Source organism: Mustelus asterias, chromosome 12 (genome assembly GCF_964213995.1).
Source record: "Mustelus asterias chromosome 12, sMusAst1.hap1.1, whole genome shotgun sequence".
Lineage (NCBI taxonomy): Eukaryota > Metazoa > Chordata > Chondrichthyes > Carcharhiniformes > Triakidae > Mustelus > Mustelus asterias.
This window is the reverse complement of record NC_135812.1, coordinates 104,372,756-104,386,982: the sequence shown is the minus strand read 5'-3', so window position 1 is coordinate 104,386,982 and position 14,227 is coordinate 104,372,756. Positions and strand designations below refer to the sequence as shown.

General features: G+C 47.1%; 1 protein-coding gene across 1 annotated transcript in view; it reads left to right on the top strand.

The window, feature by feature from the left end:
• Positions 1-429: 429 nt before the first annotated feature.
• The window catches only part of LOC144502062 (uncharacterized), a 51,649-nt gene continuing 37,851 nt past the window's right edge, over positions 430-14,227 (top strand). The window contains exon 1 of the mRNA XM_078226070.1: positions 430-469. Coding sequence (XP_078082196.1) covers positions 430-469 — 40 coding nt within the window. The remainder of the gene's footprint in view (positions 470-14,227) is intronic.

Here is a 14,227-nt window from a genome sequence, read left to right as displayed (position 1 = left end):
TGGCCATGCTAAATCCTCCCTCAGTGTACCCGAACAGGCGCCGGAGTGTGGCGACTAGGGGATTTTCACAGTAACTTCATTGCAGTGTTAATGTAAGCCTACTTGTGACTAAGAAATAAACTTTAACTTTAAAGTTGCCTTGTTGACCCTCGAAATGGAGGGTACCGCGTGTGAAGAGACCCAGGGAGGGAGGAGATGGAATAAGGAGAGCAAAATACTGCAGATGTTGGAAATGTGAAATAAAAACAGAAGATGCTGGAAATACTCAGCAGGTCGGGCAGCATCAGTGGAGAGAGAAACGGAGTTAACGTTTCAGGTCGATGGCCTTTCATCAGAACTGAGAAAAATGAGAAATGTAACAGGTTTCAATCAAAGGAAAAGGGAAGAACGGAGGAAGATCAAAAAGGAAGGCCTGTGATAGGACGCAAGATGTCAAATGATAAAAGAGTGTGCAAGGCCATGGAGAGAGGTAATGAAAGAAACAGTGTGTCCAGAGAAGGTGTGAAGGGCAGAATAATGGACAATTTCTATCTGAAACTCAGAGGCCGGTGTCCCGTCACCAGATTCCCTTTATTTACATCTCAATTCCACTTCTAAGAGGTACAAAGTCAGAATCTGGAGTGTCAGTAGTCCTGACGGTCCTCAGTATATATATACCTGTGAGACTCCCTGATTGGGCAGGCAATCATTACCTCACTCAGGGAGCTCATACCCCAAGAGGCCAACCTCATGGGCCTTGCTGAGGTCATTCCAGAAAAACAAAAACACGTAAAACAAGTTTACGACCAAATCGTGCCCAGAAAAGGAAACAAGATGGGGTCAGAGGTTACTCTCCAAAATTGTTGAACTCAGTGCTGAGTCTGGAAGGCTGCAAAGTGACTGAACGAAAGCAGAGGGGCTGTTCCAGCAGCTCGCACTGAATTTCATTGGGAAATCACTGGAGGCCGAGGATAGAGAGGGCAGTGTGAGAGCAAGATAGGAATTTAAGTGGAGGGCCATCGGAATGTTGGGGTCACGCTGGAAGACTGTTGCACAATGGGCTGCCTCAGTCCCCCACGCAGAGGAGAGAATGTGGTGAACATCTACTAAAGAAGCACAGGTGAATTGTTGTTGCATCTAGTTTGTGTATCACCCTGTTCACGTTTCCCTGCAGTGCTGAGGCTGGGAGGGGTCACTATCTCGACCGAGGGCCGTTAGAGTCAGTCTCAGGTTGTCTCCTCTCACTATCACATTCAGCACTTGCTGTAATTCGGAGCAGGGAAGTTCCCCGCTGGGATGTTCTATCGAGCCCAGTATGTTCCTCCCGTCACCATCTGCTTGTTTGCCTCCCATCAAATTTCAGTGCAGAGATTCTGACTGCTCCCCATTTGAAAGGTGTTGCTAATTAACCTTCCCCTGGTGTTCCTGAGGTAAACTGCTCTTCTGTTTCTTCCCTCACTCCCCTCATTCTCCCGGCTGGATTCATGCAGTTCCTCTTGACTGGGGGAATGGTTCCACAAGGACGGGGAATCTCTCCAGTAAGTGAGTGTTCCTGCGCCAAGAGCTGTGCCCGTTTTATAGGCACAAAACAGGTGCCTAAGGAACCAATATGGCAGGCAGTGTAGAATCATTGAATCCCTACAGTGCGAAAAGAGGCCATTCGGCCCATCAAGCCTGCACCAATGACAATCCCATCCAGGCCCTATCCCCAGAGCCCCACGTATTTATCCTGCTAATCCTCCTGACACTAAGGGGCAATTTAACATGGCCAACCAACCTAACCCGCACATCTTTGGACCGTGGGAGGAAACCGGAGCACCTGGAGGAAACCCACGCAGACACGGGGAGAACATGTAAACTCCGAGGCTGGAATTGAACCCAGGTCCCTGGCACTGTGAGGCAATAGTATTAACCACTGTGCCACCATGCTGCCGATTGTTCAGGAATGTTCCACACCACAAATCTGTCCCGCTACTCGCCATATTGGTAAAACTGAACAACAGGAAAGGTGTGGCCCTGTTCCAGAAACACGTCCTGGACACTTTGCGTACATAACTGTGGGACCACTAGTTTTTTCTGGCTTCCCACTGTCCTGGACAACATCTATTCCTCAATCAACATTCCTAAAAACAGAGAATGTGATCATCATCAAATGGCTTCCCTTGGAAGCTTACTGTGCTCAAAATGGCTGCCAGTTTTTCTGTTTTTGAGTCGGTTTTTGAGTTGGTTGGCACATGATCTCAGACTTTTGTATCTTTTTCCCGAAGGGGGAAGAAGGTGGAAGAGGGAATGTCTGGGGGCATGAGGTCCTTGAATATGCTGGCTGCTTTGCCGAGGCAGCAGAAAATGTGGACAGCTGGTGGGATTGATAAGCACACTGGTTAAAAGCTCCCAGGACTGATTCTGATTCTGGATGAGAGGTTGGTTTGCGTGATGGACTGGGCTTCATTCACAACCCTTTGTAGTTCCTTGTGGTCTTGGGCAGAGCAGGAGCCATACTGAGCTGTGATACATCCAGAAAGAATGCTTTCTTTGGTGCATCTGTAAAAGTTGGTGAGAGTCATAGAGTCATAGAGGTTTACAGCATGGAAACAGGCCCTTCGGCCCAACTTGTCCATGTCGCCTTTTTTTTAAAACCCCTAAGCTAATCCCAATTGCCCGCATTTGGCCCATATCCCTCTATACCCATCGTACCCATGTAACTATCGAAATGCTTTTTAAAAGACAAAATTGTACCCGCCTCTACTGCTACCTCTGGCAGCTTGTTCCAGACACTCACCACCCTCTGTGTGAAAAAATTGTCCCTCTGGACCCTTTTGTATCTCTCCCCTCTCACCTTAAACCTATGCCCTCTAGTTTTTTAGACTCCCCTACCTTTGGGAAAAGATATTGACTATCTAGCTGATCTGTGCCCCTCATTATTTTATAGACCTCTATAAGGTCACCCCTCAGCCTCCTGCGCTCCAGAGAAAGAAGTCCCAGTCTATCCAGCCTCTCCTTATAACTCAATCCATCAAGTCCTGGTAGCATCCTAGTAAATCTTTTCTGCATGGAGAGTCTTAGCTGACATGCCAAATTTCCTTCAACTCCTGAGAAAGTAGAGGCGTTGGTGGGGCTTTCTTAACTATAGCGTCAGCGTGGAGGGACAGGACAGGTTGTTGGAGATCTGGGCACCTTAAAACCTGAAGCTCTCGACCATTTCTACTTCGTCCCCGTTGATGTAGACAGGGCCATGCCCTCCACGACGCTTCCTGAAGTTGATGACAATCTCCTTCATTTTGTTAACATTGAGGGAGAGATCATTGTCATTGCAGCAGTTCACCAGGATATATGGTAGGTCCATTCAAAAGCCTGATGGCAGCAGGGAAGAAGCTGTTCTTGAGTCGGTTGGTAGCTGACCTCAGACTTTTGTATCTTTTTCCCGACGGAAGAAGGTGGAAGAGAGAATGTCCGGGGTGTGAGGGGGCTAATGTGCTGTATGAGATTAGCACAGACTCAGAATCAGTCCTGGGAGCTTAGTTGACCCCAGCAGCTGCTGTCGTTACTCTTTAGCCATCCTGTAAACTCTGCAGTGTGTGGCTGCCTCACTCAAACACAATTAATATAAAACCTCTCCTCTAACAATCAGACTTTAAATCTGAGTTACATCCCTGTTCTTAGTGACAGTATATATGTATATGTGTGTGTGTGAGTGTGTGTGTGTGAGACCATGTCTGAATGCTTGTGTGTGTGTTTTTGTGAACTTGTGCATGTGTCTTTGTGTGGGTATCTGTGTGCTGGAGGTCCAGCTCGGCTGTTCTTGATTTACACCCTCACCAGGTCGACTGGTGACATTTGCACAGGGGAACGGGTCCCACACCCTCAGCTACAGAGAGGAGTTAAAGTCTTGAGGAGCAAAGCAGAGAAAATGGGAGGCGGTGAGAGGGGTTATTTAGTCGCTGCCTCCACTCTCTGGCTGACGCTATTTTCCCCCCCATCCCCCCCACTCCCTCCCCCCATTCCCTCCACCCACCCCCTTCCCTCCTAAGTCTGTCTGCAGGGCGGGGGGGGGGGAGGGGGGGTGCGATTCTCCAAAACAATTCTAAGTGTCGAATTCGCGTGAAGATTGGAGCGGCACGGTGGCACAGTGGTTAGCACTGCTGCCTCACAGCGTCAAGAAACTGGGTTCGATTCCCGGCTTGGGTCACTGTCTGTGCAGAGTCTGCACATTCTCCCCGTGTCTGCGTGGGTTTCCTCTGGGTGCTCTGGTTTCCTCCCACAGTCCAAAGATGTGCTGGTTAGGTTGATTGCACATACGAAATTAACTCTAGTCAGGGGGATTAGAAGGGTAAACATGTGGGTTTACAGGAATAGGGCCTGGGCGGGGCTGTGGTCGGTGCAGCCTTGATGGGCTGAATGGCCTCCTTCTGCACTGTAGGATTCTATGAAAAACTGGAGTAATTCACACTGGTTTTTTCAGTGGGAGTTCAGAGAAGAATCTCCCAACTTCTGTGCAGTGCAGAGGTCAGCAGCGTGAACCACTCCTGGTGGGGGAGGGACGGGGAGAGGCTAGTGGGTTTGGAGACTTCAGTCCCGGGCCAGCCAATGATATTAAAATTGTGTGTAAATTCACATTTAAATAAATTATGCACCTCTGCGCCGATTTCTGGCGTGGAGCTGAGGGCACCGGAAATCTGGCTGCTGGAGATGCGCAGAGGCCGTGACGTCCACTGGGGAGCCAGTGAAACCATGACGCCCACTGGGGAGCCAGTGAAACGTCCTCCGCTCGAGTCTCCCGGCTCACTGCGCTAAAAAACAGCGCAGCGGCCTGGGAGAATCGAACCCAGAGACTCCAGCTAAAACAAACTATGTAAGTGTTAAAATCACCCTCTGGATTTATAGAGAGGAGCAAATTAGGTCAGGAAAGCAGAAAGCTTGATTTCATTCATGGCAAAAACAACAAATTGCAGTCAGAACTTTAATTTATTGAGGAAATCATCAAATTGTTCATCGTGTTTGATTTGTGTGGATCATTTATGGACCTCACAGCCCCACCATCTGGCTAACTACGGTATTGCTGTGTGGGAATCCAGAGCAGTTTATACATCAAACACAAGGGAAGTTGGTGCCTTTGCGAACACTCTGTGGGTGTCTCGTGGTTCAGTGGATGAATATGCAGCCCATATATTAAAAGTTTAAAGTTTATTTATTAATGCCACAAATAGGCTTGCATTCACACTGCAATGAAGTTACTATGAAAATGCCCCAGTCACCACATTCCAGCACCTGTTCAGATACACTGAGGGAGAATTTAGCATGGCCAATGTACCTAACCAGCGTGTCTTTCAGATTGTGGGAAGAAACCAGAGCACCCGGGGAAACCCACGCAGACATGGGGAGAACATGCAGACTCCACACAGACAGTGACCCAAGCCAGGAATTGAACCTGGGTTCCTGGCGCTGTGAAGCAGCAGTGCTAACCACTGTGCCACCGTGCCGCCCAACTAACTGATGCTGTTAATCCCACGCCTGGATTGAGGAAGCAGAGTTCACCAGAAAGGTGACCGATAATTGCCCCAGAGTCCTTGGGTTCAAGAAGAGAGCCAGCGGGGGGTAATTAATTTCAGAAATAAATCATCAGCCATGGTTCACCATCATTATCCATTAACACCTGCTGCAGCGAATCTGGACACATCACCGTCCAGCTTCACTGAGATTGAAGATCAAATTCCCAGCAGGAGGTTTTAAATGTGATGAGCAGAGAGGCGGATATTTTACAGACAAATCAGTCACCAGGAAGGTGCCGGTACTGGGAAAGGGGCAAAAGCAGCGAATCAGACAGAAATTATTCTCCGCATACACGTTCCAACCTGTAGAGGGATCAACTTCCCCAATCCAGAACCAGGATCAACTTCCATAATCTAGAACAGGGATCAACTTCCCTAATCCTGAACAGGGATCAACTTCCCTAATCCTGAACAGGGATCAACTCCCCTAATCCAGAACAGGGATCAGATTCCCTAATCCAGAACAGTGATCAACTTCCCTAATCCAGAATAGGTATCAAATCCCCTAATCCAGAACAGGGATCATCTTCCCTAATCCAGAACTGGGATCAACTCCCCTAATCCTGAACAGGGATCAAATCCCCTAATCCAGAACAGGGATCGGCTTCCCTAATCCAGAACAGAGATCAACTTTCCTAATCCAGAACAGGGATCAAATCCCCTAATCCAGAACAGGGATCAGTTTCCCTAATCCAGAACTGGGATCAACTCCCCTAATCCTGAACAGGGATCAACTCCCACAATCCAGAACAGGGATCAGCTTCCCTAATCCAGAACAGGGATCAGCTTCCCTAATCCAGAACAGAGATCAACTTCCCTAATCCAGAACAGGGATAAATTTCTGTGATCTAGAACTGAGATTTAAAAACTCCCCACTCCAGAACATGGATCAACTCCCTTAATCCAGAACAGGAATCAACTCCCCTAATCCAGAACAGGGATAAGAACATAAGAACTAGGAGCAGGAATAGGCCATCTGGCCCCTCGAGCCTGCTCCGCCATTCAATAAGATCATGGCTGATCTTTTTGTGGACTCAGCTCCACTTACCCGCCCGCTCACCATAACCCTTAATCCCTTTACTGCTCAAAAATTTATCTATCCTTGCCTTAAAAACATTCAATGAGGTAGCCTCAACTGCTTCACTGGGCAGGGGATTCCACAGATTCACAACCCTTTGTGTGAAGAGGTTCCTCCTCAACTCAGTCCTAAATCTGCTTCCCCTTATTTTGAGGCTATGCCCCCTAGTTCTAGTTTCATCCACCAGTGGAAACAACTTCCCTGCTTCTATCTTATCTATTCCCTTCATAATCTTATATGTTTCTATAAAATCTCCCCTCATTCTTCTGAATTCCAATGAGTATAGCCCCAGTCTACTCAGTCTCTCCTCATAAGCCAACCCTCTCAACTCTGGAATCAACCTAGTGAATCTCCTCTGCACCCCCTCCAGTGCCAGTATATCCTTTCTCAAGTAAGGAGACCAAAACTGTACACAGTACTCCAGGTGTGGCCTCACCAGCACCTTATACAGCTGCAACATAACCTCGCTGTTTTTAAACTCTGTCCCTCTAGTAATGAAGGACAAAATTCCATTTGCCTTCTTAATTACCTGCTGCACCTGCAAACCAACTCCTTGAGATTCCTGCACAAGGACACCCAGGTTCCTCTGCACAGCAGCATGCTGCAATTTTGTACCATTTAAATAATAGTCCATTTTGCTGTTATTCCTACCAAAATGGATGACCTCACATTTACCAACATTGTACTCCATCTGCCAGACCCTTGCCCACTCACTTAGACTATCTATATCCCTTTGCAGGCTTTCAGCGTCCTCTGCACACTTTGCTCTGCCACCCATCTTAGTGTCATCTGCGAACTTCGACACCCTACACTTGGTCCCCAACTCCAAATCATCAATGTAAATCGTAAACAATTGCGGTCCCAACACTGATCCCTGAGGCACACCACTAGTCACTGATCGCCAACCAGAAAAACACCCATTTACCCCCGCTCTTTGCTTTCTGTTAGTTAACCAATCCTCTATCCATGCTAATACATTACCTGTAACACCGTGCACCTTTATCTTATGTAGCAGTCTTTGGTGCGGCACCTTGTCAAATGCCTTCTGGAAATCCAGATACACCACATCCACAGGTTCCCCATTGTCACCGTGCAAAAATGTTCTCAAAACATTACCTCCCCTAATCCAGAACAGGAATCAACTTCCCTAATCCAGAACCAGGATCAACTCCCCTAATCCAGAATAGGGATCAATTTCTGTAATCTAGAACTGAGATCGAATTCCCTGATTTTAAACATGGATCAACCCCCTGAACCCTTGAACTGGGAACAATTTCCCTAACCTAGAACCCAGGGATCAATTTCCCTAATCCAGAACAGAGATCTGCTTCCTCAGCCCTGATGATGCACATACAGGGGAGCAAAGCAGCTTTGCCACGCTAGATCTCTGGGATAATAGTTTGGTTGGTATTTTACCTCCTCCCTCTTCCCTGGGGTTTTTTTACCCAATGCTGCTGCCTTACTGCTCAACAATCAACTCAGTCACTAATGGTTGGTTGAGAAATGGACTGGATTCGACAATCTCCTCCATGCTGTGGACAGCAGACACTATCCCGGGTCAGGAGCACCAATGACAGGGGCGGCACGGTAGCACAGTGGTTAGCACTGCTACTTCACAGCTCCAGGGTCCCGGGTTCGATTCCCGGCTTGGGTCACTGTCTGTGTGGAGTTTGCACATTCTCCTCATGTCTGCGTGGGTTTCCTCCGGGTGCTCCGGTGTCCTCCCACAGTCCAAAGATGTGCGGGTTAGGTTGATTGGCCAGGTTAAAAATTGCCCCTTAGAGTCCTGGGATGCGTAGGTTAGAGGGATTAGCGGGTAAATATGTGGGGATAGGGCCTGGGTGGGATTGTGGTCGGTGCAGACTCGATGGGCCAAATGGCCTCCTTCTGCACTGTAGGGTTTCTATGATCTATGACACTGTCTGAATTCTCACTTTCTTTATTCACCAGGGGAATCTTAAGCAACATCTCTTACACCTAAACAAAGGCTTACGGGAGGCACGGTGGCACAGCGGTTAGCACTGCTGCCCCACAGCACCACGGACCCAGGTTCGATTCCCGGCTTGGGTCACTGTCTGCGTGGAGTTTGCACGTTCTCCCCGTGTCTGCGTGGGTTTCCTCCGGGTGCTCTGCTTTCCTCCCACAGTCCAAAGATGTGCGGGTTAGGTGGATTGGCCGTGCTAAATTGCCCTTTAGTGTCAGGGAGACTAGCAGGGTAAATACCATGGGGTTACGGGGATAGGGCCTGGGTGGGATTGTTGTCAATGCAGGCTCGATGGGCTGAATGGCCTCTTCCTGCACTGTAGGGATTCTACGATTCTATGAAAGGTCACTGGGACTCACATGGAAATGAATCGAAAATCTCAGTGTGACGGAAGTGGAGAAACAAATTAATCCTCAGGGAGAAGTGGGTGGTGTTTATCCCAGAAAGAAATCTGTGAGGCATTAATGATTCCTTTAAGCGTGAGTCACTGGCCACCGGGAAGGTAACTGTTAATTGGAAACCAGTTAATGCAATGACTTCATTCAAAAAGGGGTCAGAGTGCAGACACATTAGATTGATGAATCTTATTCCTGCTCCCTGTAAGATAATGAATTTGACTATCAGGCAGATTAACAGGAATAGAAAAACTGTATAAACAGCCGTCAACATCGCTTCAGCAGGCAGGAATCCGGCTGGACCAATCACTTTTCATTCCTCTGAGTGGGCACATGAGAAACATTACGGCCTGGGACGGAATTTTACCGCCTCGCCCGCCCCAGAATCGAGGCCCCAGAATCGGGGCCTCAGAATCGAGGCCCCAGAATCGAGGCCCCAGAATCGAGACCCCAGAATCGGGGCCTCAGAATCGAGGCCCCAGAATCAGGGCCCCAGAATCAGGGCCTCAGAATCAAGGCCCCAGAATCAGGGCCCCAGAATCGAGGCCCCAGAATCGGGGCCTCAGAATCAAGGCCCCAGAATCAAGGCCCCAGAATCGGGGCGGGCGAGGTTCGCAGAACGGCATTCTCCGTTGGCCTCGGGCGGGATCCTAGACACCTCGGGCGGGGCGAGGTGGTAAACTCCTGGCCCTGGTCTCAACCTAAACCACCACCAGATATTGAACATGGAGATTTTCAGCAAAAACCTAAGTAAAAAACCCAGTAAAAAATGGCTAAGTGTTGAGTGACATTTTGAATTATGGAATTGTTACAGTAGAAAAGGAGGCCATTCACCCCATTGTATCCATGCTAGCACTCTGTAATTTAGCGAGTCCCACCCATCCCACACCCACTGTTTCCAGGGAAATCAGTGACTTATTTTCCTTCCAGAGAATTCTCCAATTCTTTTCTGGAAGCTTGATAGAATCTGCCTCCTCCACACTCTCAGGCAATACAATCCATATCCCAACCAATCAATGTGTCATCTTTCATTATTCTTGTCAATCACATAAAACCGGTGACCCTGCCACCAATGGGAACACTTTCGCCCATCTACATTTCACCTCATACTTTTGAACACTTTTATTAAATCTCCTCTCAACCTTCTCTTTCAGGAGATAAGCCCCAGTTTTTCCACTTTGCCCAGGCAACCATAGGCCATTCGAGAAAGGAACAGGAAGAGGCCATTCAGCCCTTCGAGCCTGCTCCAGCATTTAATAAGATCATGGCTGATCTAACACCCACTAAGTCAACTTTCCTGCCTTTTTATTATTCATTCGTGGAACATGGGCGTCGCTGGCTGGCCAGCATTTATTGCCCATCCCTAGTTGCCCTTGAGAAGGTGGTGGTGAGCTGCCTTCTTGAATCGCTGCAGTCCCCGTGCTGTGGGTTGACCCACAATACCGTTAGGGAGGGAATTCCAGGATTTTGACCCAACGACTGCGAAGGAACGGTGATATATTTCCAAGTCAGGATGGTGAGTGGCTTGGAGGGGTGGTGTTCCCATGTATCTGCTGCCCTTGTCCTTCTAGGTGGAAGTGGTCCTGGGTTTGGAAGATGCTGTCTAAGGATCTTTGGTGAATTGCTGCAGTGCATCTTGTAGATAGTACACACTGCTGCTACTGAGCGTCGGTGATGGAGAGATTAAATGTTTGTAGATGTGGTGCCAATCAAGTGGGCTGCTTTGTCCTGGATGGTGTCAAGCTTCTTGAGTGTTGTTGGAGCTGCACCCATCCAGGTAAGTGGGGAGCAGCAAGTCCTGGGGCACGAGCCTTCAGTACTATTGCCGGTATGTTATCAGGGCCCATTGCCTTTGCAGTATCCAGTGCCTCCAACCGTTTCTTGATATCACATGGAGTGAATCGAATTGGCTGGAGACTGACATCTGAGATGCTGGGGACCCCTGGAGGAGGCCAAGATGGATCATCCACTCGGCACTTCTGATTGGAGATTGCTGCAAATGCTTCAGCCTTATCTTGCACTGCTGTGCTGGGCTCCTCCATCATTGAGGATGGGGATATTTGTGGAGCCTCCTCCTCCAGTGAGTTATTTGGATTTGATCTGTTGGTTGTGGGAACGCTTAACTCTGTCTATCACTTGCTGTTTATGCCGTTTGGCATGCAAGTAGCCCTGTTTGGCAGCTTCACCAGGTTGACGCCTCATTTTTAGGTATGCCTGGTGCTGTTCCTGGCATACTCTTCTGCACTCTCCATTGAACCAGGGTTGATCCCCTGGCTTGATGGTAATGGTTGAGTCCGCAACTAATTAAAAATCTATCGATCACAGCTTTGAAAAAGTTTAAGGACTCAGCCCCACAGCTTTCCGGGGTAAAGAATTCCGAAGATTCACCACTCTTTAAGAAAAGAAATTATCTCTCAAATCCGTCTTAAATCAGCACCCCATTGTTCTGCAACTATGACCTGTGGTTCTACCCTCTCACACGAGTGGAAACATCCTCCCATTCTCTCCTTTTTCCAATAACTGAAGTGGACTAACTGGCCTGTCGTTTCCTGCATTTTGCCTCCTCCCCTTTTGAACAACGGTGCCACATTGGCAGTTTTCCAGTCTTTTGGCACAGTTCCAGAATCCGAGGATTTAGGAAAATGATAACCAGTGCATCCATGATTTCTGTCGCTCTCTCCGTTAAGACGCTGGGGTGCGAACCATCTGCTCCAGGGGATTTGTCAACCTTTAACCTCATTCGTTTGCCTAAAACTAATTCTCTGGTGATGGTTTAATTTAATTCCTCCCCCATATTTTTTATTATTTCTGGGATGGTTGCAGTATCCTCTACAATAAAAAGCAGCGCAAAATATCGATCTAATTCCTGCCATTTCCTCATTCCCCATAATTACTTCCCCAGTTTCATTCTCGAAGGGGCCAGTACTTACTTTTACTTCTCACTTCCTTTTAATGTACTTAGAGAGTTCCTATTGTCTGTTTTTATGTTTCTCGCTAGTGTTATGAAGCGGAGGTGGATCCCCCCTCTGAGAATAACACCTAACCACTCAAAGAGGAGTACCTCACCCTCATCATCTGTAAAAGTGAGTGCGAAGTGGTACGATCTGCTCTTCAGCAACTTTTAGTGGTTAAATCAAAATAACTCCCTGACACTCTCTCTAAAGTCAACAAGCAACAATTTATTTATCTAACTAACAGCGAACAGGTTAACTAAACTATTAACAAACCCCGAATAAAACACGATTCTAATGGAATGCTGTTTAGATAAATCCAATTTCCACTTAGTAACAAAACAAAATAGAATTTTACTCACTCTCTCTAAATTACAACCAGGTTTGCCGTCTTCTGGAATATTCTGTCTTCTTTGCTATCTTCACTATTGAGATGAGGCTTTCTTTAAAGACAGGAATGAGGCCATGTGAGCCTGCGGTTCTCTCTCTCTCTGAAAGCTGAACTAAGCTTTTACTCGGCAGGTGGCAGTTGCTTTTCTGCTTTTGTGCCACTGCCTCCCTTCTCTTAACGCGTGATGACATATCAATATTTCCCAGAATATGATTGGTCACAGGTTGCCAAAGCCATCAAATTCAAATCTAATAGGTTGCTGGTAACTAAGTGCCTGATTCAAATTTGATTGGCTAAATTCAAACGCCTGTTTGTTGTCTTGGTAAAAACTGCCGCCTGGCCTTTTGATACAAATGTTTCACTCTGAGTTCCTGATGTACTTAAAAAAACACCACCTTTTAACAGACAATTTTACAATCACCGACTTTGCAACACTCGCCTGCCCTCATGGCTCATTTTCTCTTTCCTGATTATTTTTAGTCCCTCTTAGCTGCATTCTGAATCTATCCCACTCTTCTGGCCCATCACTAACCTTTGCCATCTTATGTTCCCGCTTTCAACTTCATACCCTCCTTAACTTCCTTGGTTATCCGCGGTAGGTTCTTCCTCCCCTTAGAGGCTTTCCTCCTCGTTGGGATTTTTGCTGGGAGTTATGAATTATCTCCCTAAATGTCAGCCACTGATCCTCTGTGGTCTTGACCACAGATCTTTATGACCAGTCCACTTTGGCCAATTCCAACCTCATACCTTTTGTAATTCCCCTTCTTTATGCTTAACACAGAAACATAGAAACTAGACGCAGGAGGAGGCCATTCGGCCCTTCAAACCTGCTCCGCCATTCTTCTTGATCATGGCTGATCATTGAATTCAATATCCTGATTCCCCCCCTTCCCCCATATCCCTTGATCCCTTTAGCCTCTAGAGCTGCATCTAATTTCTTCTTGAAATCAGACATTTTGGCCTCAACTACTTTCTATGGTAGCGAATTCCACACATTCACCACCCTCTGGGTGGAGAAATTTCTCCTCACCTCAATTCTAAAAGGTTTACCCCTTACCCTCAAACTATGACCCCTAGTCCTGGACTCCCCCACCATTGGGAACATCCTTGCTGAATCTACTCTGTCGAACCCTGTTAGAATTTTATAAATTTCTCTGAGATCCCGTCTCACTCTTCTAAACTCCAGTGAATATAACCCTAACTGACTTAGTCTCTCCTCATATGACAGACCTGCCATCCCCGGAATCAGCCTGGTAAACCTTCGCTGTCCTCCCTCTGTAGCAAGGACACCCTTCCTCAGATAAGGACACCAAAACTGCACACAATACTCCAGGTGTGGCCTCACCAATGCCCTATACAATTGTAGTAAAACACCCCTATCCCTATACTCAAATCCTCTCGCTATGAAGACCAACATACCATTTGCCTCCTTTACTAATATTTCAGTCCCAATTTTCTCTCACTCAAGCTGAATGCTAAATTTTATCATATTGTGGTCACTATTTCCAAAGGGATCCTTAACTGGAGATCATTCATTAAACCTACCTTATTACACATTCCCAGATCCAAAATAACCTGATCCTTAGTTGATTCGATAACATATTGCTCCAAGAAACTATTCTAAATGCACCCGATGAATTCATTCTCTTGGCTGCCATTTCCAATTTGATTAGCCCAATTTGTATGGAAATTAGAGTCATCATGATTAATGCAGTGCTTTTTTGACATGCATTCATTTCTTGAATTAAACTCTTTCCTACAGTGTGGTTACTTTTCAGGGGCCTACACAATACTCCAACCATCCTCTTCCATCCTTTGGTAATTATCACTTCCACCCAAATTGGCTCCACATCCTCTGAGCCAAGATCAGCCCTCAGAACTGTACTTACTTCCTCCCTTGTTA